The sequence below is a fragment of the Oncorhynchus mykiss genome, chromosome 2, assembly GCF_057628025.1.
Source record: "Oncorhynchus mykiss isolate SJ-2025 chromosome 2, ASM5762802v1, whole genome shotgun sequence".
Lineage (NCBI taxonomy): Eukaryota > Metazoa > Chordata > Actinopteri > Salmoniformes > Salmonidae > Oncorhynchus > Oncorhynchus mykiss.
This window is the reverse complement of record NC_143023.1, coordinates 45,527,994-45,553,509: the sequence shown is the minus strand read 5'-3', so window position 1 is coordinate 45,553,509 and position 25,516 is coordinate 45,527,994. Positions and strand designations below refer to the sequence as shown.

Sequence of the window (25,516 nt, the reverse complement as noted above, 5' to 3'; positions counted from 1 at the left end):
AAAAGGGTACACGTGTTTTAGATCTACACCATCACCAAAGTGAACCCCCACAGGAGTAATTTTTGGCAAACCAGACTAGTTTTATTGTGCTGATTTACATAAAATTCTACAGATAAAAAGAACAGATGGTCTATTGTTGAAAATGAAAGTAATCTGAAAAAAAACTACAGCATATCATACAATTCAAAGTGCATTTAGTAAAAGCTCATTTAAAAAGAGACCTGTCTACATACATTTCTGATTAGTAAAAAAAAGAAAAAAGAAAAAAAAAACTTCACTTGTTTCTAATTAACAACCTTTATATAAACCGAAAGGGTAAAGACATTGATCTCTTAGAACAGCTGAAAACTTGAAAGAAAACAGAAAATAAACAACTAAGCGAAGCAAGAGAAAAACATTAACATTTTCCTTTTGACGCCTTTGAATAGAAACACGTTAAGTGACACATTCAAACATGAACATACAGACACTGTACAGGGGCTTAGGGGAGTCTTGAGAAACAATGGACATGATCGACTGACCATCATGGTTCTGCTCATTAGGCACCAAACAGAAGAACGGACTATAATTTTCCTTCTCCGTTGCGAAACTTTGAAAACGTTGTTTATTGAGTGTCATAATAAGCACGACACAGCTCAAGACTGAAGGATCATCCTAAACAGCTAACGTGGAAAGCCGTTTCTCAATTGTTCCAGATGCCAATGGGAGCAATAGACAGAATAGCCGAGATAAAGAGTAGGGGGAATGTGAGCACAAGCCAGGGTCACCTGCTCACATCATTCAGCATTGATGCAGTTGGATATGGAACAAATGGCTGCCATTATTCATTTTTTTTAATACAAAAAAATATAATTCAAATTGTACCTCTAAAGGTTTCCAAACAGTTTTGTGCCAACATGAACCCTGCTTTGAGAAAGTATGCTCCGACTAGATGAACCCTTGTCATTTTCTAAAAGTTTGAGTCTAGGGATGTAACAATTCACTGACGCGCATCGGTCCTTGGTTCAAATGTTAAAGACACTTGTGCATCGGTCTGCGGGATTCCAAAGCAATCCAAATTAAGCATCCATCATACATTGGTCAGAAAACCGATTCAAATCGCAAGTTCACAATTTTTGTTTTTACTCCATATTGTTTTATACCAAAAATACCTCTTATCTGTTGTGACAATTGATGCTGCCTCTCCTTCAGTTCAGTAGCCTATCAAACTTTTATGCATGTAACTGCGTATGTGCTGTCATATAACTGTGGCATAGTGCGAGAGACAACTGATCATGCCAACAAAAGGCAGGCCTATCCCTGTTCTAATAGGATACATCTGCGCACACCTTCAGCACTCAGATGCTTGCACAATGGCTTTTACAATGTCAAATCATAGGCTTTATTAGTTGAGTGACAACCAATGTAATTTGCTGGGTCATTGTTACAAGAACATTGTGCTTTACCGGAGTTGTGTAGCCTCTCACATGTGAGTTGTGGACAACTCACATCCAACTGTTGATTGGGGTTTTCATTCAGATTGTATTTCAATTGTTCAGGTTTTGGTAATTTTGCTTTCAACAGTCGGTGTATTTGGTCATTTTTAAACAAAGAAGGTAACTTCATAATGGACAGCAATCATTTTTGCAATCAATGGTCCAATAAATTTGCTTTTTAGACAGGGTAAAATCCAAAACTGCATTATCTTAATTGGCTAAATGCTATGTTCATTTCTAAAGACACATATTGACATAGTACTTACTAGCTCAAACATTTTCTTAAAAAATGACAAGTTAATCAGTGGGTGATGGTGATTTCTGATAAAGTGGGGGGGGGGGGGTACAAAAAGCAGAAATTGCCTTCCATCCCTAATCTGATAGTGGGGTAGTAGATGCTCAGTCTTCCCTATTGCTCAGCTCAGGTGCCTACACACACACACACACACACATCGACTAACACACACACACACACACACAGCCACTCAGCTTAGAGAAGTCATCCCAACAGCAGCAGATATATCTTTAAAATAGAAAATGAAATGTGTTCATGCAAAACATTTGTGCATTGAAGCATATCGTATCTAACCAAATCACATTAATTCGCTCACCTAATCAAAAGGAATCTTTTAAAACAAAAAGGCATCATTCCTGTAGCGTATCAGTGCCCATGTATCTAGAATCTTTCATGAAAGGAGAGATGCACATCCCTAGTTGAGACGTATATTTATATCAGAGTGTAAGCTTTCCTTTACAGTGAGACAAGTAGCACAAACTCACACCAGCAACTGTCACACAATGTCAGAGCACATACTCTCACACCTCTCCTTTGATACCACTCCAACATTGTGACTATGGAAGCATATGGCTGCCAATATTAATAAAAAAAATAAAAAATAAATGCAAGAATCAATGTTGGCAGACATTTGCTCCATATCAAACTGCATATTTTCCACATTAGTTATCCAAAAAGATGCATGTTTAGGAGATGTTCAAAACAAAACAGATTTGTTAGCTCTTTTCATACAATTTTAGGGCACGTCTTTTAGAGAGAAGAGGACAGACCGAGAGAGAGAGACAAAAAGACAGATATAAAGAGGAGGACCTGTACAGAAGGAGAGACTGGGAGAAAGGGAGTGTGTATGGGTGTCCGCGGGGTCAGTAGAGGTCACTAAGGCCGGCGGTCTTGCGGGCTTTCTGCATGAGGGCTCGCAGCTGGAACTGCTTTCGGGAGAGCAGACGCACATGCTGTAACAGGAGAGAAAGATAGGGAGACAGCGCGTTAGAGAAGACATACAAGGGCACAATGCCTAGTTGTGATGATCTTTATGAAAAGGTGTGCGTGCAGTGTGTGGTTTATTTGAGTGAGTTCACCTGTGTGTTTTTGTATGCGTGTGTCCATGCATGTCTGCATGCGTGTTTCCCAACCCTCACCTTGAGGAACACTTCCAGGTCTATGACCCCGCGGCGCAGCGCCTCTCCCAGGTAGAAGATGGTGTCCTCAATGGCATTCTCCTCAGCGTACAGGTTGAGGATCTGCTTGTAGAGTGGCGCCGTGGGCACGATTACATCATCGATGTCGTTGTTCTCCGACTGGTTCTCCATCTTCTCCAGGGCCTCGCTCAGCTCCTCGTCCTTACGCTTCAGTAGGTCAATGTTCCTGTCCACCTCCGCCTTCAAAAAAACACAAGACGAATAAACACATGAACAGTACACCCCCACCTCCCAATGTTCCATTCCACCAAATAATTAAGCTCTGAAGACAGGTAATACTTGAGAGAACTTGGGGACTCACAGGTTAAACTTAATAGAACTGGGGTGAAGAGGGGAGAGGCAGAATAATGAAATTAGAATGACTTATTAGAATGATTATATTTCTATGGACAGAATATTAGTTAGAAAGAGATAATTTTTTAAATTTTTTAAAATTTATTTCACCTTTATTTAACCAGGTAGGCAAGTTGAGAACAAGTTCTCATTTACAATTGCGACCTGGCCAAGATAAAGCAAAGCAGTTCGACACATACAACGACACAGAGTTACACATGGAGTAAAACAAACATACAGTCAATAATACAGTATAAACAAGTCTATATACGATGTGAGCAAATGAGGTGAGATAAGGGAGGTAAAGGCAAAAAGGCCATGGTGGCAAAGTAGATACAATATAGCAAGTAAAACACTGGAATGGTAGATTTGCAATGGGAGAATGTGCAAAGTAGAAGTAAAAATAATGGGGGTGCAAAGGAGCAAAATAAATAAATAAATTAAATACAGTAGGGAAAGAGGTAGTTGTTTGGGCTAAATTATAGGTGGGCTATGTACAGGTGCAGTAATCTGTGAGCTGCTCTGACAGTTGGTGCTTAAAGCTAGTGAGGGAGATAAGTGTTTCCAGTTTCAGAGATTTTTGTAGTTCGTTCAAGTCATTGGCAGCAGAGAACTGGAAGGAGAGGCGGCCAAAGAAAGAACTGGTTTTGGGGGTGACTAGAGAGACATACCTGCTGGAGCGTGTGCTACAGGTGGGAGATGCAATGGTGACCAGCGAGCTGAGATAAGGGGGGACTTTACCTAGCAGGGTCTTGTAGATGACATGGAGCCAGTGGGTTTGGCGACGAGTATGAAGCGAGGGCCAGCCAACGAGAGCGTACAGGTCGCAATGGTGGGTAGTATATGGGGCTTTGGTGACAAAACGGATTGCACTGTGATAGACTGCATCCAATTTGTTGAGTAGGGTATTGGAGGCTATTTTGTAAATGACATCGCCAAAGTCGAGGATTGGTAGGATGGTCAGTTTTACAAGGGTATGTTTGGCAGCATGAGTGAAGGATGCTTTGTTGCGAAATAGGAAGCCAATTCTAGATTTAACTTTGGATTGGAGATGTTTGATATGGGTCTGGAAGGAGAGTTTACAGTCTAACCAGACACCTAAGTATTTGTAGTTGTCCACGTATTCTAAGTCAGAGCCGTCCAGAGTAGTAATGTTGGACAGGCGGGTAGGTACAGGTAGCGATCGGTTGAAGAGCATGCATTTAGTTTTACTTGTATTTAAGAGCAATTGGAGGCCACGGAAGGAGAGTTGTATGGCATTGAAGCTTGCCTGGAGGGTTGTTAACACAGTGTCCAAAGAAGGGCCAGAAGTATACAGAATGGTGTCGTCTGCGTAGAGGTGGATCAGAGACTCACCATCAGCAAGAGTGACCTCATTGATGTATACAGAGAAGAGAGTCGGTCCAAGAATTGAACCCTGTGGCACCCCCATAGAGACTGCCAGAGGTCCGGACAGCAGACCCTCCGATTTGACACACTGAACTCTATCAAAGAAGTAGTTGGTGAACCAGGCGAGGCAATCATTTGAGAAACCAAGGCTGTCGAGTCTGCCGATGAGGATGTGGTGATTGACAGAGTCGAAAGCCTTGGCCAGATCAATGAATACGGCTGCACAGTAATGTTTCTTATCGATGGCGGTTAAGATATCATTTAGGACCTTGAGCGTGGCTGAGGTGCATGACCAGCTCTGAAACCAGATTGCATAGCAGAGAAGGTATGGTGAGATTCGAAATGGTCGGTAATCTGTTTGTTGACTTGGCTTTCGAAGACCTTAGAAAGGCATGGTAGGATAGATATAGGTCTGTAGCAGTTTGGGTCAAGAGTGTCACCCCCTTTGAAGAGGAGGATGACCGCAGCTGCTTTCCAATCTTTGGGAATCTCAGACGACACGAAAGAGAGGTTGAACAGGCTAGTAATAGGGGTGGCAACAATTTTGGCAGATAATTTTAGAAAGAAAGGGTCCAGATTGTCTAGCCCGGCTGATTTGTAGGGGTCCAGATTTTGCAGCTCATTCAGAACATCAGCTGAGCAGATTTGGGAGAAGGAGAAATGGGGAAGGCTTGGGCGAGTTGTTGTGGGGGGTGCAGTGCTGTTGACCGGGGTAGGAGTAGCCAGGTGGAAAGCATGGCCAGCCATAGAAAAATGCTTATTGAAATTCTCAATTATGGTGGATTTATCAGTGGTGACAGTGTTTCCTATCTTCAGTGCAGTGGGCAGCTGGGAGGAGGGGTTCTTATTCTACATGGACTTTACAGTGTCCCAGAACTTTTTTGAGTTAGTGTTGCAGGAAGCAAATTTCTGCTTGAAAAAGCTAGCCTTGGCTTTTCTAACTGCCTGTGTATAATGGTTTCTAGCTTCCCTGAACATCTGCATATCACGGGGGCTGTTCGATGCTAATGCAGAACGCCATAGGATGTTTTTGTGTTGGTTAAGGGCAGTCAGGTCTGGGGAGAACCAAGGGCTATATCTGTTCCTGGTTCAAAATTTCTTGAATGGGGCATGTTTATTTAAGATGGTTAGGAAGGCATTTAAAAAAAATATCCAGGCATCCTCTACTGACGGGATGAGATCAATATCCTTCCAGGATACCCCGGCCAGGTCGATTAGAAAGGCCTGCTCGCTGAAGTGTTTCAGGGAGCGTTTTACAGTGATGAGTGGAGGTCGTTTGACCGCTGACCCATTACGGATGCAGGCAATGAGGCAGTGATCGCTGAGATCTTGGTTGAAAACAGCAGAGGTGTATTTAGAGGGCAAGATGGTTAGGATGATATCTATGAGGGTGCCCGTGTTTAAGGCTTTGGGGAGGTACCTGGTAGGTTCATTGATAATTTGTGTGAGGTTGAGGGCATCAAGTTTAGATTGTAGGATGGCTGGGGTGTTAAGCATGTTCCAGTTTAGGTCACCTAGCAGCACAAGCTCTGAAGATAGATGGGGGGCAATCAGTTCACATATGGTGTCCAGAGCACAGCTGGGGGCAGAGGGTGGTCTATAGCAGGCGGCAACAGTGAGAGACTTGTTTTTAGAGAGGTGGATTTTTAAAAGTAGAAGTTCAAATTGTTTGGGTACAGACCTGGATAGTAGGACAGAACTCTGCAGGCTATCATTGCAGTAGATTGCAACACCGCCCCCTTTGGCAGTTCTATCTTGTCTGAAAATGTTGTAGTTTGGAATTAAAATGTCTGAATTTTTGGTGGTCTTCCTAAGCCAGGATTCAGACACAGCTAGAACATCCGGGTTGGCAGAGTGTGCTAAAGCAGTGAATAGAACAAACTTAGGGAGGAGGCTTCTAATGTTAACATGCATGAAACCAAGGCTATTACGGTTACAGAAGTCGTCAAAAGAGAGTGCCTGGGGAATAGGAGTGGAGCTAGGCACTGCAGGGCCTGGATTCACCTCTACATCGCCAGAGGAACAGAGTAGGAGTAGAATAAGGGTGCGGCTAAAAGCGATAAGAATTGGTCGTTTAGAACGTCTGGAACAGAGAGTAAAAGGAGGTTTCTGGGGGCGATAAAATAGCATCAAGGTATAATGTACAGACAAAGGTAAGGTAGGATGTGAATACAGTGGAGGTAAACCTAGGTATTGAGTGATGAAGAGAGAGATATTGTCTCTAGAAACATCATTGAAACCAGGAGATGTCATTGCATGTGTGGGTGGTGGAACTAATAGGTTGGATAAGGTATAATGAGCAGGACTAGAGGCTCTACAGTGAAATAAGCCAATAAACACTAACCAGAACAGCAATGGACAAGGCATATTGACATTAAGGAGAGGCATGCTCAGTCGAGTGATCAGAAGGGTCCAGTGAGTGGAGAGGTTGGTTGGGGGTCACGGCGATTTAGACAGCTAAATCGGTAGCAAGCTAGCATAGGAGCAAGCTAGCATAGAATTGAGGTCTGTTATTAGCCAACTTGCGTTCCATCAGTAGATTAGTGGGTTTCCGTGTGGTAGAGGGGATTAATCCAAATCACACAACAACAACAAAAATAAAAACACTAGATATAGTTATAGAGGCCCAAGAAGAAAAATAAATAAATAAAAATAAATAAAATAAAAATTGTCCGATTGTCTATTCAGATAGCAGCCGATAAGATAGCCAACGGCTAGCAGGCCGCAGATGGGCGCCCAGGCAACGTTGCGCCGGAGGAGCCAGCCGGACAATTCCCTGGGGTAGACAACGTCGGCAGTCCAACTGTGAAGGCCCGGTGGGGCTCCACGTAGGCAGCAAAACGGGGTCCGGATAGGTGACTGCAGCCCAGGAGTAATTGATGGAACTCTTCAGCTGGCTAGCTCCGGAACAATTGATGTTAGCTCCGGAATCGACGAAAGCCGATAGTCACACGGATAGCAGCTAGCTAGCTGTGAGATCCAGGTATGGATGTCCAGAGCCAGTGGCCGAAATCCGGTATGTTCCGTTCCGAGCCGCGCTGCACCGCGCCGTACAAAACTGGTGATAGATTCTCGAGCCAAAGGACAGCCGATGACCACAAACCGTGGTTAGCTGAGTACTAACGATTAGCCAGTAAATAAGCTAACTAGCTTCTGAACCAGCTTCAGAGTAGCTTCTGGACCAGCTTCTGGCTAGCTCCCGGCTAGCTTCTGGCTAATTTCTGGCTAGCCTCTCGGAGGATTACAGATCTGAGGTAAATAATACTTTTTTATATAAATATAAATTGGTGAAGCGGATTGCAGGAGAGTGTTCTGAAGATGAGTTTTTGGAAAATTAAAAATGTATGTGAAAAAAAAGTTGTAAATATATCTATATATTTATATACACGACAGGACGAGGACAAAAATGCATCTGAACTGCTATGCCATCTTGGGAATGAAGAGAATGAGCAAAGAGGGAATGAAAGAGCGAAAGACAGAGCGAGGAATAGAAAAGGACCTAGAGTCAAAGAGGAAAGAGAGAACAGAAGTGAAATGTGTCTAATATATCCCTATATCCTCCCTCACCACTTCCTGGTCTAGCCGTGAGACCATTTCCTCCAGTTTCTGGTGTCCTTTCTTCAGGTCCTCCTCGGTCCTCTTCAGCGCGTCCAACTCGGCTTGCGCCCGGTCCATCTCCTCCTTCATCCTCCAACGAAGCTTGTCGCTCACCGCCGAGATCAGCGACGCACGGATGGTGTCCTCGCCAATGGTACCATCCCTACTGGGGCCTGGAGGAGGAGAATGATTATATTTAGATTAATATTTTTTAAAAATTTAACAGCCTGTATTGGCACAATTAAACTTACATAGCAAGTTCAAATGCAAATAAAAGGAGGAGAGGGATGGACAGGGAGGAGAGAAGAGTAAACTAGCAAGACGCTACACTAGAAAATCTGTTCCACACACTATATTTGATCATTTATGCAAAAAGACATTTGCTTTTACACAGCATTTACAATCCTTGCATCACAGTGTCCTTGTTCGTGATCTTATATGACCCTTATGATTTCAGACAAACAATGGCGGAGGAAGTTGGGATGCATCATCTCCAGGATGTTCATTTCTCAAATGTATATGGAATGACACCAGCAACATTTTACAGAAAGTTATAAAAACATGTTTCAATGCCAATGAGTTCATGTTATTGTGTTGCTACTACCCTAAAAAAAGCTGAAAGACAAAACTGAGGACATATTTAAAAAAGATCTTGAAAAATCTTTTTAGCTTCGCTTTTCCTTAGGGTGCTTTTTAGTCATTCAGTTGTCATTCTTGTTTTTTTTTGTTTTTTTTTATCTTAAGTTTGTTGTAGTAAATATTTCAGCTTTCATTTCCATTGTTTTTTTCCTGTAAAGCACATTGCGTTGCTTCCATGCCTGAAATGTGCTGTATAAATAAAGCTTGATTTGATACAGGTGATGGTCTGCCATTAAAGTGTATGGAGGTTATTTTCCTCATAAAACAATCCACAGTGTCAAAGCATTCCACCTAGCAGTCTTATACTCACTATATAACATATGAAAACTGACTGTAGTTGTGGAATTTTCCATGGTATTTTCTTTCATGTAAACAAACTGTTTGCCCGAACTTTAGTCTAGCATTTGAGGAAGTAGTAGAAATCTGCTGAAAAGAGAGATGCCTAGATATCATTGCTCTGTACAATATTAGAACTAGCAGGCTGGAGTCAGCAATGTGAATGTATGATTAATCTCATAGTGAACCTCAAAATTGATCAAGTATGTTGCGCAGCGAGAGTTGAGTGGGGGTGAACGGATTCGGTTCAGTCAGTTCCAGAGTTGCCATGTTGGCGGTTTCCCCAAAAATTGGGCTACTTTGAAAACTGTTGCAGGTGAAAATGACGGTTCCAGATATTTGGGCTACTTCTAAAGTTAACCACGGCCTCCATGACATTTCTCTTTCAAAAAAGGTAGATTAATTTCACCGTTACCTGCTGCAGCTAACTATCAAGCAGTGAGGCAGGCTGTTGCGGAACCAGTGCTGGCAGGGAGGGAGGGCCAGAAGGATGTGCGTTTGTGTGTTGAGAGAGCGCTGTAGGCAGCTGAGTCAGTGGAGAGCAGCACCAGCATGCACACACTTCATGACAAGTGATGTGATATCAATGAATAGCACTAGCTAGCTACATCTTTCTCCCTCGTGATAACTCCTCGTTGCGAAACATTCAACTAAAAAATAAGCATTTCAACTAAAAAATTCAACTAAAAAATAAGCATCTAGTGTGTGTATATTATTTTTTTCCCTTTCTTTCCCCATTTGGGGGGGGGGGACGCTAGTTTTCAGGCCTTGTGGCCAGGTTGAGTGGTCATTGGGCTGTACATTTTTGCTAGACTTGGCAAAACTGGTCAGTTCAGTCAGTCATCCTAATGAGCCCTCCCCAGCTAGCTAGATTATGCTTGTGGCTAGAAACTTCAGTGAGAATTTTAAACTTTTCTGCCAAAGTTTTTATCAGAGTAATTGTTAGTGCTCGGCAAGTGGGAGCGAAGGACACTTCAAGCCGGCAACACAACACGCAGCGCAAACTCTCCCCATTGAGCAGTAGACTATATCACGGTGACATTGACATGTTCACTACAAACATTACAAGTTATTTAGTGTGTGAGCTGCTGTCCTACTCAAAATAATAGGGCTCATCAAAATAGGGCTCATCAGGACAACTGACTAAACCGCATCCATTAGTCTACACTTGCCTCTCAGCTGCGCGACGCACATCAATTTGGGCACCAGGAGTGTCCATATAGCCTCTCCTCTTTCACCCCTCCTCTTTTCCCCTCTACCCCTGGTCTAAATAAAGTAGTAGGACAACATTTCCATAAGACACTGATATTTATAGTGAAGTGTATGAGTAAACTGGTCATAGAATAGCACATAAGGGAAATGTCAACCCAGAGGTTAAAAATAGCTGTGTCTGTGCTGAGGGGGTTGGGACCACCACACCACTTGACCTTTCGTCACCAGAGTCTGGTTACGGGGCGACATTTCAGAGGCGACCAGGCAGTGAGGTCACAGAGGGGAACAGACCCCAGCCAGAATGCTAGAGGTCAGGGTCAATTAAAGGTCAACAGAATGGCAGGCAGTATATGCTTAATAAAAACCTATTTGAAACAAGCCATTACACTTTGTTTATAAAATAAATAAAATAAAGATATGCCTATCTTGTCCTTGTCTGTTGGCTTTTCTGCAAAATCAAAAATTCAATTCGGATCCCATTTCGATGGTCTAAACCACTCTAATACCAATGGTCTTTTCCCGAAATAGTTGCATCAAATCAAAACCTTCTACTGCGGTCATTTGAAGGCAGTGGCATTAGCGTATGTTCTTCAAAGAGAGGATGCACTAATTAAATAAATAATGGAGCCTAAGCTACTGAAAACAGGCCTTTTACGAGATGAAATCATGACAGGAGGGTTTGATTCTTATTATAGAGATGGAGTCCAGACATGCTACTTTCACACGCACACCCCGTAAAATGACTCATCATTCAGCGTGTCGGACACAAGAGATAATATTTACTCTTCCCTTAAAACGTATTAAAAAACCTAGACCTACCTTAGGCTTTCCAAAAGTAGGCCATAAGAACGAATTGATAAGGAAAGTATGAAGGGGAGAGACAGCTATGCAATATTTGAAGGTGAAATTGACAATCATTCAAATGGATACAAAATACACACATGTCCATAGCCTATTTATTAACGTTGATTAGTCTATAAATTAAGAAAATATACTGTAGTTCTGAACGTACAACACAACTGCTGACTACTGTTGTCAGCTGTTTTGGTAAATCGTTGAGGTCTGTTGTCGTGTTGGTGGTTCAGTAGTTTGTCATTTGGAGTGTTCTGCACATTTTAAAGTTGGTTTGGAGTGTGTTTCTTAAAAAGTAAATGTACGTACAGCAGTTTCAAAAATTGCATATTTTGGTCACCATAGACCTCCATGTAAAAATAGTTTTGCATGTTTAAGTGCTTATATTTTTAAAAAAGTATTATGTATCAAAAACAAAAATGTAAGCAACTCAAGTTAGACCTCTGCATGTTATAAAGTTGTAAGGGTAGGTTGAGTAAAAGCTGTAGGAGTAGTGTGGGAATAATACATTGAAGAAAAATATATACGCAACATGTTTCATGAGCTGAAATAAAAGATCCCCAAAAAATGTAATGAGCGCTAAAAGCTTATTTCTCAAAATGTGGTCACATACATGTTAGTGAGCATTTGTCCTTTGCCAAGATAATCCAACCCCCACCGGTGTGATTAGCATCGCTGAGGGTTTAGAGCTTAAGGTAGTCAGCTCGTACAAGTATGGCTAGGCAGTACACTGTCCTCTCAACTAATATCCAAGCTGCAGGTTAAGGTTAAATCTAGACTTGGTTTCCACTATTGTGATCGCTCCTTTCACCCCTGCTACGAATCTAACCCCGATTCAGACGACCATCCTACGCATGCTAGATTACAGAGACATAATTTATACATTGCCTTCAGAAAGTACTCACACCCCTTGACTTTCACATTTTGCTACGTTACAGCCTTATTCTAAAATTGATTAAATTGTGTTTTCCTCAATCTATACACAACATCCAATAATGACAAAGCAAAAACAGGTTTTTAGAACTTTTTGCAAATTTCTAAAATTAAAAAACTATCACATTTACATAGGTATTCTGACCCTGTACCTCAGTACTTTGTTGAAGCACCTTTAGCGGAGATTACAGCTTTAAGTCTTCTTGGGTATGACGGTTGGCATACCTGTATTTGGGGTGTTTCTCCCATTCTTCTCTGCAGATCCTCTCTAACTCAGTCAAGTTGGATGGGGAGCGTCGCTGCACAGCTATTTTCAGGTCTCTCCAGAGATGGTCGATCGGGTTCAAGTCCGGGCTCTGGCCGGGCCACTCAAGGACATTCAGAGACTTGTCCCTTAGTCACTCCTGCATTGTCTTGGCTGTGTGCTTATGTTTATTGTACTGTTGGAAGGTGAACCTTCGCCCCAGACTGAGGTCCTGAGCAGGTTTTCGTCAAGGATCTCTCTGTACTTTACTCCGTTCGTCTTTCCCTCGATCCTGACTAGTCTCCCATTCCCTACCGCTGAAAAACATACCCACAGCATGATGCTGCCACCACCGTGCTTCACCATAGGGATGTTGCCAGATTTCCCCCAGACGTGACGCTTGGCATTCAGGCTCGAAGAGACCAGAGAATCTTGTTTCTCATGGTCAGAGTCCTTTAGGCACCTTTTGGCAAACTCCAAGCGGGCTGTTGTGTGCCTTTTACTGAGGAGTGGCTTCCATCTGGCCTCTCCACAATAAAGGCCTGATTGGTGGAGTGCTGCAGAGATGGGAGAATCTTCCAGAACCTACCATCTCCACAGAGGAACTCTAGAGCTCTGTCAGAGTGACCATCGGGTTCTTGGTCACCTCCCTGACCAAGGCCCTTATCCCCCGATTGTGCAGTTTGGCCGGGCGGCCAGCTTAAGCAAAGGGTCTGAATACTTGTGTACATGAGGTGTTTTTTACTTTAATACATTTGCAAAAAAAACAAAAAAATAACTTATCGCTTCATCATTATGGAGTATTGTGTTTAGACCGATGAGGAAAATAAGGCAGTAACAAAATGTGGAAAAGGTCAAAGGGTCTGAATACTTTTTGAATGCACTGTATATCTTGATTACTTAAGTATTCAACCCTCTGAGCCAATACATGTTAGGCTTACCTTTGGCAGTGATTATAGCTGTGAGTCTGTCTTGGTCAGTCTCTAAGAGCTTTGCACAACTGAACTGTACAATAACAGCATATCCTTTAAAAATAATTCAAGCTCTGTCAAGTGGGTTGTTGATCATTGCTAGACAGCCATTTTCACGTCTCGCCATAGATTTAAGACGATTCAAGTCAAAACTGTAACTAGGCCACTCAGGAACATTCAATGTGAACGTGTATATTTGGCTCCATTACATTTATTTTCATCCCAAAATAAAAAAACACTGTCATTGCCGATGACAAGCATAACCATAACATGATGCAGCCACCACCTTGCTTGAAAATATGAAGAGTGCTACTCATTAGTGCCTTACTGCAAACATGCTGCATGTTTGGAATACTGTTATGCTGTATAGGTGACCTTTTCACTGTCATTTCGGTTAGTATTGTGGAGTAACTACAATGTTATTGATCGATCCTCAGTTCTCTCCTATCACAGCCATTCAACTCTGTAACTGTTTTAAAGGCACCATTGGCCTCATGTTGAAATCCCTGAGAGTTCCTCTCCGGCAACTAGTATTCCCGCGTGGCGCAGCGGTCTAATGCACTGCATCACAGTACTAGACTCGCTACTACAGACCATAGGGCAGCACACAACTGGCCCAGAGTCGTTCGAGTTAGGGGAGGGTTTGGCCAGGGTAGGTCGTCATTGTAAATCATTTTTCTTAACCGACTTGTCTAGCTAAAAACATTGAATAAAAAATAAGTTAGGAATGACGTCTGAAGCTTGTAATGACTGGGGCTATTGATACACCATCCAAAGCGTAATTAATAACTTCAACATGCTCAAAGGGATATTCAATGCCTCTAGTTTTTTTTACTCCTTTACCAATAGGTGCCCTTTGCAAAGCATTGGAAAACCACCCTGGTCTTTGTGCTGGAATCTGTGTTTGAAATTCACTGCTCGGCTAAGGGACGTTACAGATGATTACACAGCTGATTCAAATAATCAACTCATCATCAAGCTTTGATTATTTGAATCAGCTGTCTAGTGCTAGAGAAAAGAAAAAAAACATGCTCCCAGGACCGAGTTTGGGAAACACTGCCTTATAGGACACATCAATGCACTCTATACCCCTTTGTCAACTGGCCATCTCTGTATACCCAGGGGAAGACCCACTGGTTGATATTTATAAAAAACATCTTAGGCCTCACTCCCCCCTATCTGAGATACCTACAACAAACCTCAACTTCCACATACAACACCCGTTCTGCCAGTCACATTCTGTTAAAGGTACCCAAAGTACACACATCCCTCTTTTCAGTTTGCTGCAGCTAGTGACTGGAAGGACCTTCAAAAAAAACCCTGTCCAATGTGAGTGTTTTATCTCCATCTCTACATTCAAAGATTCAAATCATGGACACTCTTCCTTACACTTGAGGCTGCTTCACCTGATTGTTGTCTACCTTTTTTTCCCTTTGTGCTGTTGTCTGTGCCTAACATTGTTTGTACCATGTTTGTGCTGCTGCCATGTGTTACTACAGTGTTGTCATGTTGTTACCACCATGTTATGTGGCCATGTTGTATTACTGCCATGTTGTGTTGTCTAAGGTCTGTTGTGGTGTCTATCATAATGTGTGTTTTGTCCTAAATGTTTTATCTCAGCCCCCATCCCTGCCGTTTGCCTCTTGGTAGGCAGTCATTGTATATAATAATAAATTGTCTAGTTAAAGACTACATACAAAAAGTCAAATAAAAACAAGTCCCTGGAATCGAACCCACTATCCTGGCATTGCAAGTGCCATGCTCTACCAAATGAACTACAGAGGATCACCATATGGGTAGTTGACAAGTGCACACTTCAGGAAAAACTGTAGACAATTGAGATGCATAGCCAGAAGTGAGTTCAAACCCTCCAAGAGCCCAAACATATAAATAATGTACTGTTCTCTACATTACTATACTAAACTATTGTTGTCTGTAGAGATAGCCTTGAATTGTACATTTTGTCTCATACAATCATTGGATCCTGTAGGTGCTGGGTAGAGCGATGAAGGGGAGACGGTCATGACCCCGTCAGATCTTTTGGAAGAACGCCCAGAATATGCTATAAGTTAAGAATGGAGACGGTGCCCGTCACATGTAGGAACCAACCCTATGGACCATGCTTAATGTAGCTTTTTTTGTATAGCCGTATATAAGAGAACGGAACTGCCCCGGGAGAGCTCCTGACAGACGTGTTCCTCTTGATGCTTAAAGTTTGTTGGAACCTCTCCGGCTTGCTGATAAAAAAAGGATAAATTTAATATTGTCAGGGGTATCTGGTGGCAATTTCCACAACACTATTGGTAATAGTTCAGGTGGGCCTTCTTGCTTCAGCAAACAAAGGAAAGGAGGGGTGCTCAACAACGACAAAAATCACGAGAAGGCCTTATCAAGACAAACTTCCAAAAGGACTAAATTGAGGCAGAAAGGAGTTGGAGCACTCAAAATGTATACTCTACCTTACTGGGCTGAACTATACTCTACTGTATTGTACTTTACTGAACTATTCTGTACTGAACTATACTTACTGCACTCTACTAGAGTGTACTTGTTGTTTCCCCATTTTAAAAACTTGGTCTGAGTCTCAGAATGTCTGTCTGGGGCTGGATCTAAAGGGTTTCGGTCTTGACTTCATCTCTGGTACTCACATCAATTCTATACTTTTGAATCCATCTGGGTAGTGGACAACCGCACACTTCAGGAAACATTATAGATTATTGAGATGCATGGCCAGCAGGGGGCTCTATTCCCTTCAAGAGCGACTTGAAAGGTCAAGCCCAACCTAACTAAATTTCATTGGCTCACAGCGGTCATGACGTTTAAGATATTAACTTGATTTATAATGAATTTAAAGATCCTGGTCTATAAATGCTGTATAACAAGTTTGAGAAATTACAACTTTTTCAAAATGCCAGATCCATCATGGTGATGTCATCAGTCCTAAATGCAAATGTATTCATTGGGTAGAGTGGAACCTGTTTCAAATTCAGAGACTAGGTCAAATGAGAAGGTAGGGCAGACTTTTTTTAAATGAAATGTTCATTAATAATAATGTTTACAATTATAATAGGTTTCCAGTCAAATGTTCCCTAATTTTTTGGGCCACTGAACAAATTAAGCAGAAACTTGAACATTGTGAGAATTTTGTGCAACTTCCGGCGCAGGTTTAGAGTGAACCTTACAGTTGTGGCTATTTGTGCAGAACATAGGCCTACCAGCAAAGCCAACGGAGCAAATCCCATAACATGTTCAAATAGTTTTGATTTCTATGATATAGCCATGTCTAACAGTAGCCTATATGTGGTGTTCAATGCAGGCCTACATTGCATGAGACTAAACTTCTTTACATTATGAAGGGCTTGACATGAATGATTTGTTACTATTTAACACTATGTGCCAAATAGGTTAGTGTAAATTGCATTGTATGATGCAAGAAACCACTTTCGAAAATAAAATGTATTATTACTATACAGAGAATAAGACAAAGTAGGCTACCGTAAGTAGGCTAGCCTGTCTCAAAATTCAACACTGCCCCTTTAATTAAGACATATGCTTTTTACCTGAATGGCTTTTCAAAGACTGCTGAAAATGTAGCCCTACATGTTTTGTGCTCTTGCAGGAAGCACATTCACTCATGGGTGATTGAAAGACCGCTCATGAGCTACCCCCTCCAATAGAATTCTACTCCGTTGTGCACTGGCTCTGCCTGCAACAAAACCAGACTCAATCTTGCAAAGTTAGATTTGTTTTGGTTTGTTGCATTGAAAAGGGGCTGATATAATGCTGATTCGATCACAGAAAAAACACTGATCTATACAGTGCAAACCAATGGGGCGAACTCAGTGAAGTTCAATCTCCTGCGTCTCTGCGCAGCATTGCATAGGGAATACCTAATAAGTCATTGAAGTATGCAGTATGCTTCACAAGCTTATTCATAAAAAATAATTCAATGGTTATTGTCAGGACGGTCTTCATCCATAACCTTCGGTTACACTTCACAGACCTAAAATTGCTATACAAGGCAGTGTTAGGACTTCATAATGGTGTCCAATATTGTGTATAGAAAACGTTTGTGATTCTCCTAGGGGTGTGTGCATTTTTCCCTTTGATACTTCAATAGCTCCGATTAAGCCAGGCCTTGAGATTACAATATCCAGAAGGCAATGCCGTGTGATACATACCCACAGTGGAGGCAGGAATCTGGGAAGTGTAGTGTGTAGTGCCAGCTGTGGCAGGATACGAGTTTGCACTAGGGTACTGGTACCCTGGATAGCCACTGGAGAGAAAAAAACAAACCATGCATCATCAACCAACAGCCATCTGTTAATCAAAGCTGTAAATCTTTTGAACTATATGGGGCACTGTAAGAGAAGGAACAGCTTCATTCATTTGTTCATTGAGTGTGATGATTCCACCAGACAGACATGCTTATGTGGCTGTGTTGCTTATGTAAACCCAAAGACAAACATGTCAGAACTGGTTTGATGAGATTGAGAGGGACTGGCTGAGAGAGGCAGTGTCAGAGGAAATTGTGGCCTTGAAGACAGACATCTTACCCAGGGGTGGGGTTTGGTCCGTACGGGGAGAGCGCTGGCATACCTGGCATGTAGGATGCTATGGATGGGAGGGAGGGATTGACAGTGTGAGGGTCATATTACATTGGACATGTCATCTCAGTTATCCATCTTTCACAATGTGCGTGGATACCATCTGGAGTCCAATAGGAGGTACTGCACGTGTTTGCAAGAACGATTCAGGGCAACATTTTAGTAGTGCAGAAGAATTACAAAGTGCAAAAATGACCATAAACCTCATAATCTGGAGGCATAATTAAATTTGAAACATTTAACAATGTTCGAGACGATGTATTGCTCAGTTAAAACTCTAGTTCAATAGTCGCTTGCTTATAATGCAGTTAAAGAAATGTTTGAATTTCAATTACAATGCAAGATGACGTTAAGTGTTTTTGCACTATGAAAATGGCGCCCAAAGTCTCACGTATTATATGGAGAAACAGAGTTCATGTTTATGCAGATACAAAATTCCCATTATTACAATGACCAACCTATCCATACAGTGAAAATAACTGACTAATGCTATCCATACTGCAGTGTTCCAAAAATGATTCCTTGAAGACACCCAGACGTTTCACAATTATGTTGTAGGCCTGAACTAGCACACCCGATTCAACTAGTCGAGGGCTTGATTAGTTGACAAGTTGAAACAGGAATGCTAGGTCTGGAATACAAACAATGTCAGACTGAACGGGTAACTTACGGTTGGGGGGTCCTGCAGCCTGGAAGGCCTGGTAGGGGGCCTGTGTGGTGGGGCGGGAGAATACGGGGGGCTCCTCCCCAAACACCACGATCATCACCTGGATCAGACCATACAGGTCCGACTGGGGCTGGGAGGAAGAGAAATCAACAGAACTTTATTGTCCACATGGAGATGGACAACTGTGACAGGCTTCACCTCATACAGATAACAGCGTGATGAAATGAGCTCATGTTAAGTAGGGCTAACATTCCCCCTAGTGGCACTAACCTTGATGGCACCAGCCCAAAAATATTTTTTTATCACAAACAACTAAATTGGATGTTCTACATCCACAACAATACTTACACCACATCGGGAGACAACTTTTGAGGTCTGGAAATTATTTAGAAATGTAGATTTTGGGGCTTAGTTTAATTCCAGTGTGCACCTAGCAAGATGCTGCTGTCAAGCAGAGTTTTTGTGATATTCTGCCAGGTAAGCATATCCTACTTTGTAGTCAACATTTTATTAAGGTTTTTGGGAAAGCCTTTTCATCTACACAAAGTGGTAAACGAGCGCACCGCACATAGACAGGGGAAATTCTTGTTGCCTCCTCAGGAAGTTGCAGGAAATACAAATAACTCATGCATTTTGTTCATGTCTTACCTTGAGCAAATTAATAAATGTTGAATACATTTAGTTGATTCCCTACTTAGTTCAATACGTTTGAATATTGTTGAATTCCATTTTAAAATGTCTGGATTCCATCCGTGTTCTCTGCATCACAGATTTTATAGGGCCCTAGATTGTGACACCCCAAAACATATTTTTCTGTGTCACACAAAATACATTTGACTCATCTTAGAAAGTCATTCACAATACTTTATTAAGAAGGACGCTAACCGTTACATCGAAAATACATTTGATGCTAATCGATCTATAGGTTAATTTGCATGATTTGGGGGAATTTAATTGCCGCATGTATATTTCTGTTAGTCCTCATGCATTTTATTTCACACATACACAGAGCCTAGTTTGAGGACCAGAATAGCCTACCACATGTCAGACAGTGCAAGAGTATCTCCTCAAAAAGCCTCTAGGCCACTGGAGTGAAACCTGCTTTTGTAAGCCCAGTCATTGCGCAACAAATAACAATGCAAAACACAATTGCATGTTAAAAACTTGTGGCCACGATTTCTCAATCTCAACTCAAAGCACGCCGTTCATTCGGCATTCGAAACCGTGCCAATATCATCCAAACACCGGCTTTGAGGGCATTATCACTTTCATACAACAATTTATTCATGCCATTTCATCCTTCCATGCGATATAGTCCCGACACAAATCTGAGGTTGCTGCCCAAGCCGGCTGGTAGTTGTCTATCGGTTCGGTTGCCAAAGACGCGACTCAGTCTTTCAGTTCTGTATCTATGGACAAGACCCAGTCTAAAATGTTCCATTGCCATACTGGCTGGCAACGTTCTCATAGTCACGACAAACAATGCAGCCAGAATAACAGCGAAGTGGCTGCATTTGCAGTTGTTCAAGCAGATTTCAAGTGACATTTATTTGGATGCATCCATAACAATGAACTAATGAGGCGCGATTTCGCCAGGCACAGATACTGTGCTCTCGTCAGGACACTGTTGTTCATAGGAGCTACCCAAAGACACAGCTAACACAATCACTTCAAACTAAAGCTGGAAAGACAGCAAACATGCTGCATTTCATTTTGATTTTCCTGTTATTTTCTATTGACATTTCTTTGTATACACCCAGAAAAATAATGCCTGCTGATTAATTATTTCAATTGGATGAGAAATGCTGCCTGGCTGTCTGCCTATTCTCGACTCCCGCCACATTCATTACTATGGACAGCTGGAGTTCAAATTGCAATATTGAAACAGTGTTGCTGAGATAGACTGCAAGGTTTATACAAATTTTTGCTGTTGAAAACTAAATGTTAGTCTAAAAGAAATGTGAGATAATGTCTAGATGCTCAAGAGTTCAAGTTTATAAATTGCCTGGCTGGGCTGATGAGACAGTGGATTGCGCAGTAAGAGGGAACCGAGAAAATAGGCTTTTCAAAGTCAGATTTAGCCTGTGGTAACTTCTGGAATAAACACTGGCTGGAATGGTGTTTTAACCAATCAGCATCCAGGATTAGACCCACCCGTTGTATAATAGGCTATAGCCTTTTGACTGTAATAAGATATGCAACAATAGCAAGCCTGTTTCTATTAAGCTCGCAATGAAAAATGCCCAGCCCTTGTATGTATACTATCATAGAGGAAGAGACAAAGTGAGAGGTTTCACTCTCGCCAAAATCTGTCCAAAATAAGTCCAATGTGTTTCTATGGGCTTATTTTGGGCCTGCCTTCGCGCCTTGGGACGACTCGCATTGTTAGGGCGGAAACATATGCATCTCGTCATTATATACAGATCTCAGAGTACTTTCTGTTGGTCACATCATTTTACTGTCTAGGAAAAATGTAGCCGTTTGTTGACGGGTTAATGAGGGTAAGTTAGTCGGCAGCAAAATGTACATTCTAAGAAGTGTAATAGACTTCGGACATGATATTCAATAAAAACATTACATTAACACGTGTCGAACTCATTCCACGGATGGCCGGGCGTCTGCAGATTACTAGGCCCTCCATTGAATGAGTTTGACACCCTTGATCTAAAAAGTCCAAGCAGGAATGCAAGGTTCCAAATATTTGTATATGTAAACCTAATCCAGTGATTGTCATGAATTTTCAGTTGACAATTAGGCTATTTTTGTTACTGTCAAAACAGGGCACGTAAAATCTTTACGTGCACTAATATTATGTATAGGTCAAATTCAATTGGTACTAGTTCAGCACCCAAGGAAGTGGAAACGCAAAACACATTAGCTAGATCGCTAACTCAAAATATAACACCTACTGCTAGTGGCCATGTATTAATCTAAGAGTAAATGTAACATCTCCCAAAAACTTTGCAATGAAGCCGAGTGCACTCACGATGGACGATGCGCAAATTTGTGAGCTCCGTACTTCAAACCCATATCAGATATGTTTAGAAAAAGTGTAACTACAGAACACTGAGACCCTCCTCTCTTTAATATAGACAACTAGTTGCTTCCAAAGCTGTGTTTCCCCACAATTGCATTTTTAAATGTTATACAATCACGAGGGGTAAACAAGGGGGGGTGAGAGAGTGCGAGGGGCTCGCTCATTACAGCAGCCGGCCCCAGCGAAACAGGTAGGCACACAGCGGCAGGTCAGAAACTCATTACAGGAATCATGAGGATAATGCACTTTTACTGTTTAACAAATTCGGTTTGGTTTTATCCTCCCCCCCAAAATGGGAAGTTTCAAGGTAACCAGGTAGAATGTGCAGCTCGCACCAGTGCAACCAGTTTTAAAAAGTAATGGGGGGGGGGAATAGTTACATATCACAATATTATTTTGGGACGACGTTGTATCGATATTTATTCAAAGTATCGCTTTGCTACTGTAGGTGGCGTTAGCTAGCGCTAGTCGGTTATACCTGTTCAATCTTTTTAAATAGTGAGCCAACATGTTTTCAGCACTTTTATTTCTCTGACTGACCAAAACACGTATAGAGAGCAGTATGTTTGGAACATCAAATCGCAATATCGAATTGCAATACATATAGAATTGTGAGAATCGCAATACACATCGGCACCCAAGTATCGTGATATCGTAACGGGAGGTCACTGGAAAGTCCCAGCCCAAACTAAAAAATGGAACTTGCACAGCCAAGTTAAAGGGTTGAAAAACGTGACTAAATGGCCACAGTCTGGAGCCCTGTCAAAGGGGCAATCTGCGATAGCTACAAAAAAAATGTTAGGCATTTAAATGAATGATATACCCTTCGATTCTTTAAGAACATAATGTATATAACTCATGCTCCCAAGTGGCGCAGCGGTAAAAGGCACGGCATCTCAGTGCAAGAGGCATCAATAGTCCCTGGTTTGAATCCAGGCTGAATCCCATCCAGGCGTGATTGGGAGTCCCATTGTACGCCGCCCAATTGGCCCTGCGTCGTCCAGGTTTGGCCTTCATTGTAAATAAGAATTTGCTCTTAACTGACTTGCCTAGTTAAATAAAGGTTACATTTTAAAAAATGAGCTTAGTTCAACTGTCATACCCCATCACAAACCAAAATATGATAACTAGTTTTACTCCAATGTTTGTAAACAATGTAATTGTAAACAAACACTGTATAGCCTCAAACTATAATTTTGATATCATGGATGTTGTATCCAGTCCTTGCATCCAGTGGACGGTTTATGAATTTGAGTGGTTACAATTGTGTGCCAATTGGACCAGCGTTGTCTGGGTTAGGGTTTGCCCGGAGTAGGCAGTCATTGTAAATAAGAATTTCTTCCTAACAGACTTACCTAGTTAAATAAAGGTTAAATAAATCAATACTCAAGCCCCATCCCTCAGTTTTTGCCCAAAACAGTGGTGGGGTGGACTATTATTGTTTGAACTGTATATTGCCCCTTTAAAGCAGTCCAACATTAATTTTGTTTACTTAATCCATATTATCTGTGTGAAATCCATCAGAAACTAGGTACAGAGACATTGGTTCAGTAATAAATGAAGAGTAATACAGTGTGCGTCGCAAAAAAATTCACATGCAGAAAAACAGAGGTATAATATAGCCAATGCTAAAATACTGGAGACAACGCTGTTACTGACATGTTTCCACTCGTGCAGATAGGGCAGGTAGATCTTGCCGTTGGCATCAATGTGTTTGCCAGTCTTGATCATCATGGCACTGGTGGGCTTCACAAAACAGATGGGAGGGTTGTATGGGTAGGTGTCCAGCAGCCATAGACACACTGGGATGTTATATATGTTTCCTAGAAGACAAAATTGCTCAAATACTTTAATAGACAAAATCATAGAACACAACAGGAAAGGTTTTGCAACAGACAATGGAAATGTGTGTTTCTTATTGAACAAGTCCAGGTAGTTCCTCTCTGTTTGGTGCCTATGAACACAACCCTTGTCATTACTTTTTTGTCAGATGATAGTGACATACACCCAAACTTAGCCTACCTCTGTAGCTGACTGGCACTGTTCCTGTTAAGCTCACCAGAGTTCTAGTGGAGCCATCATTGAAAACTGAGGACAGAAAATATCACTCAATAAAACAAATCAGACAAGCATACAATAACACATATATCATGTTTTGTGATATGGGCCACTGCGGTGACCCATGTACTGTACACGTTCTTACCATATGAATCCATAACAGGTTTCAGGTCCTTGTACTGGGAGATGACGTTGGTTATCTCACGAACAGTCAGGTCCCTGTATTTGTATTGCTGAACAGTGGACATGGTGATTAATATTGCTGAATGTCAATGTCTTAACACTGATTGGTTCAGCCAGGTACCTAAGGTTAGTTAGTTAACGTTAGTTATCTGGCTAGAAAACACTAGCTAGTTAACGTTATCTAACTATAAGCATACGTTATCAAACATAAGTTATAAATCAGGTCTAACTGTCTAACACTAACACTAGTTATTTGGTAACCGAGATAGTTATCGTTAGACAAATATTTGTAGAGTTGGCTAACATTAGCTAGTTAGCGCGCTTAGCTAGCTGAAAGGCTAACAATGTTAATAAAAACAATTGTTAGCTAACGTTAGGTAAAATCGATGCTTACCTTGAGCATTTTCTTCAATGCGCCTTCGTTGACAACTGCCATGATTGATGGTGTAATATGATGTACTTCAGATGAACTACCTAGGTTTAGCTAACTACTGTAACGTTAACGTTGTTTATTTGAAAACGACAACTTGCTAGCGTGAGCTGGCCCTCGGCGTATGATTCCGGTCAAAGAAAATACTAATTTCGACACGAAGAGTAGCGTGTATAATTGTTATGTTTAGCTAAACGTTACCTGTTTAAAATATATATTTCTGAAGACACAAAGGTAATGCAATAATCAGTAAGCAGTAATGCAATACCGATGAGATTCAAGGATCACTGCTATGAGCAACAGCGTCTCGTCAGCAACAATTAAAAAAAGTACTTCCGGGTCTTCTTCTTCGATGAGGTTTAACGGCGGTTCACATCCAATAAATGTTGCATTACCGCCACCAACTAGACTGGGGCATTGTTGTATCTTCTTGTCTGAAGAAAACAAAGGCTCTTTAACAACGGCCCTTTAAAACCTGTTATGGATGATGCGAATTTTCGCAGCTTCTTGTTAAAAATCGACCTAAAATAAATGAGGACCCCCTGTAAACGCCTACAGCTTCCACACGATGTCGCCATTGCTGTCATTTTCTGATTTATTTATCCTTGGTTACAACACGAATAAGCCCTTCCTTTCTTGAGGCGCACCACAGTATGTTGTGAAACTGAAAAAATGGACGATGATTTCCAGACTTGCTGCTATCGAATACAGATCGCCCCGTGATCAATTTGATACATCATTAACGTTTATTAATACCTAAAGTTGGTTTAGAAAAGTCGTTTGAAGTGATTTGTAAAAGTTTATAGGCGACTTTTGTAATTTTATAAAGTGACGTTGCGTCTTGTAAATGGGCTTTTTGCAGTATCAGACTGGCCTTCAGCAAATGACATTTTGGGTATACAATGACGGATTTAATCGGGAAAAAGACCCAATTGTGATGTTATGGGACATATAGGAGTGCCAACAAAGAAGCTCGTCCAAGGTAATGAATGTTTTATATTTTATTTCTGCGTTTTGGGTAGCGCCGGCTACCGCAAAATCTGTTGTTTACTGTGCTGG

General features: G+C 41.6%; 2 protein-coding genes across 5 annotated transcripts in view; one reads left to right on the top strand and one right to left on the bottom strand.

The window, feature by feature from the left end:
- Positions 1-59: 59 nt before the first annotated feature.
- Positions 60-25,112, bottom strand: tsg101a (tumor susceptibility 101a). Its single transcript, XM_021564034.3, has 10 exons — positions 24,422-25,112; positions 23,990-24,077; positions 23,809-23,874; positions 23,446-23,609; positions 18,753-18,879; positions 18,032-18,089; positions 17,657-17,751; positions 8,259-8,461; positions 2,910-3,149; positions 60-2,723 (listed from the first exon to the last, which is right to left on the bottom strand). The coding sequence occupies exons 1-10, from the start codon at positions 24,461-24,463 to the stop codon at positions 2,634-2,636; spliced, it is 1,173 nt and encodes a 390-aa protein (XP_021419709.1). The 5' UTR covers positions 24,464-25,112; the 3' UTR covers positions 60-2,633.
- LOC110490556 (alanine and arginine rich domain containing protein) overlaps positions 25,096-25,516 on the top strand; it is a 157,212-nt gene continuing 156,791 nt past the window's right edge. For all 4 annotated transcript variants that reach the window (XM_090200866.1, XM_090200901.1, XM_090200850.1 and 1 more), the window contains exon 1: positions 25,096-25,439. The gene's annotated coding sequence lies outside the window, so the exon portion shown is untranslated. The remainder of the gene's footprint in view (positions 25,440-25,516) is intronic.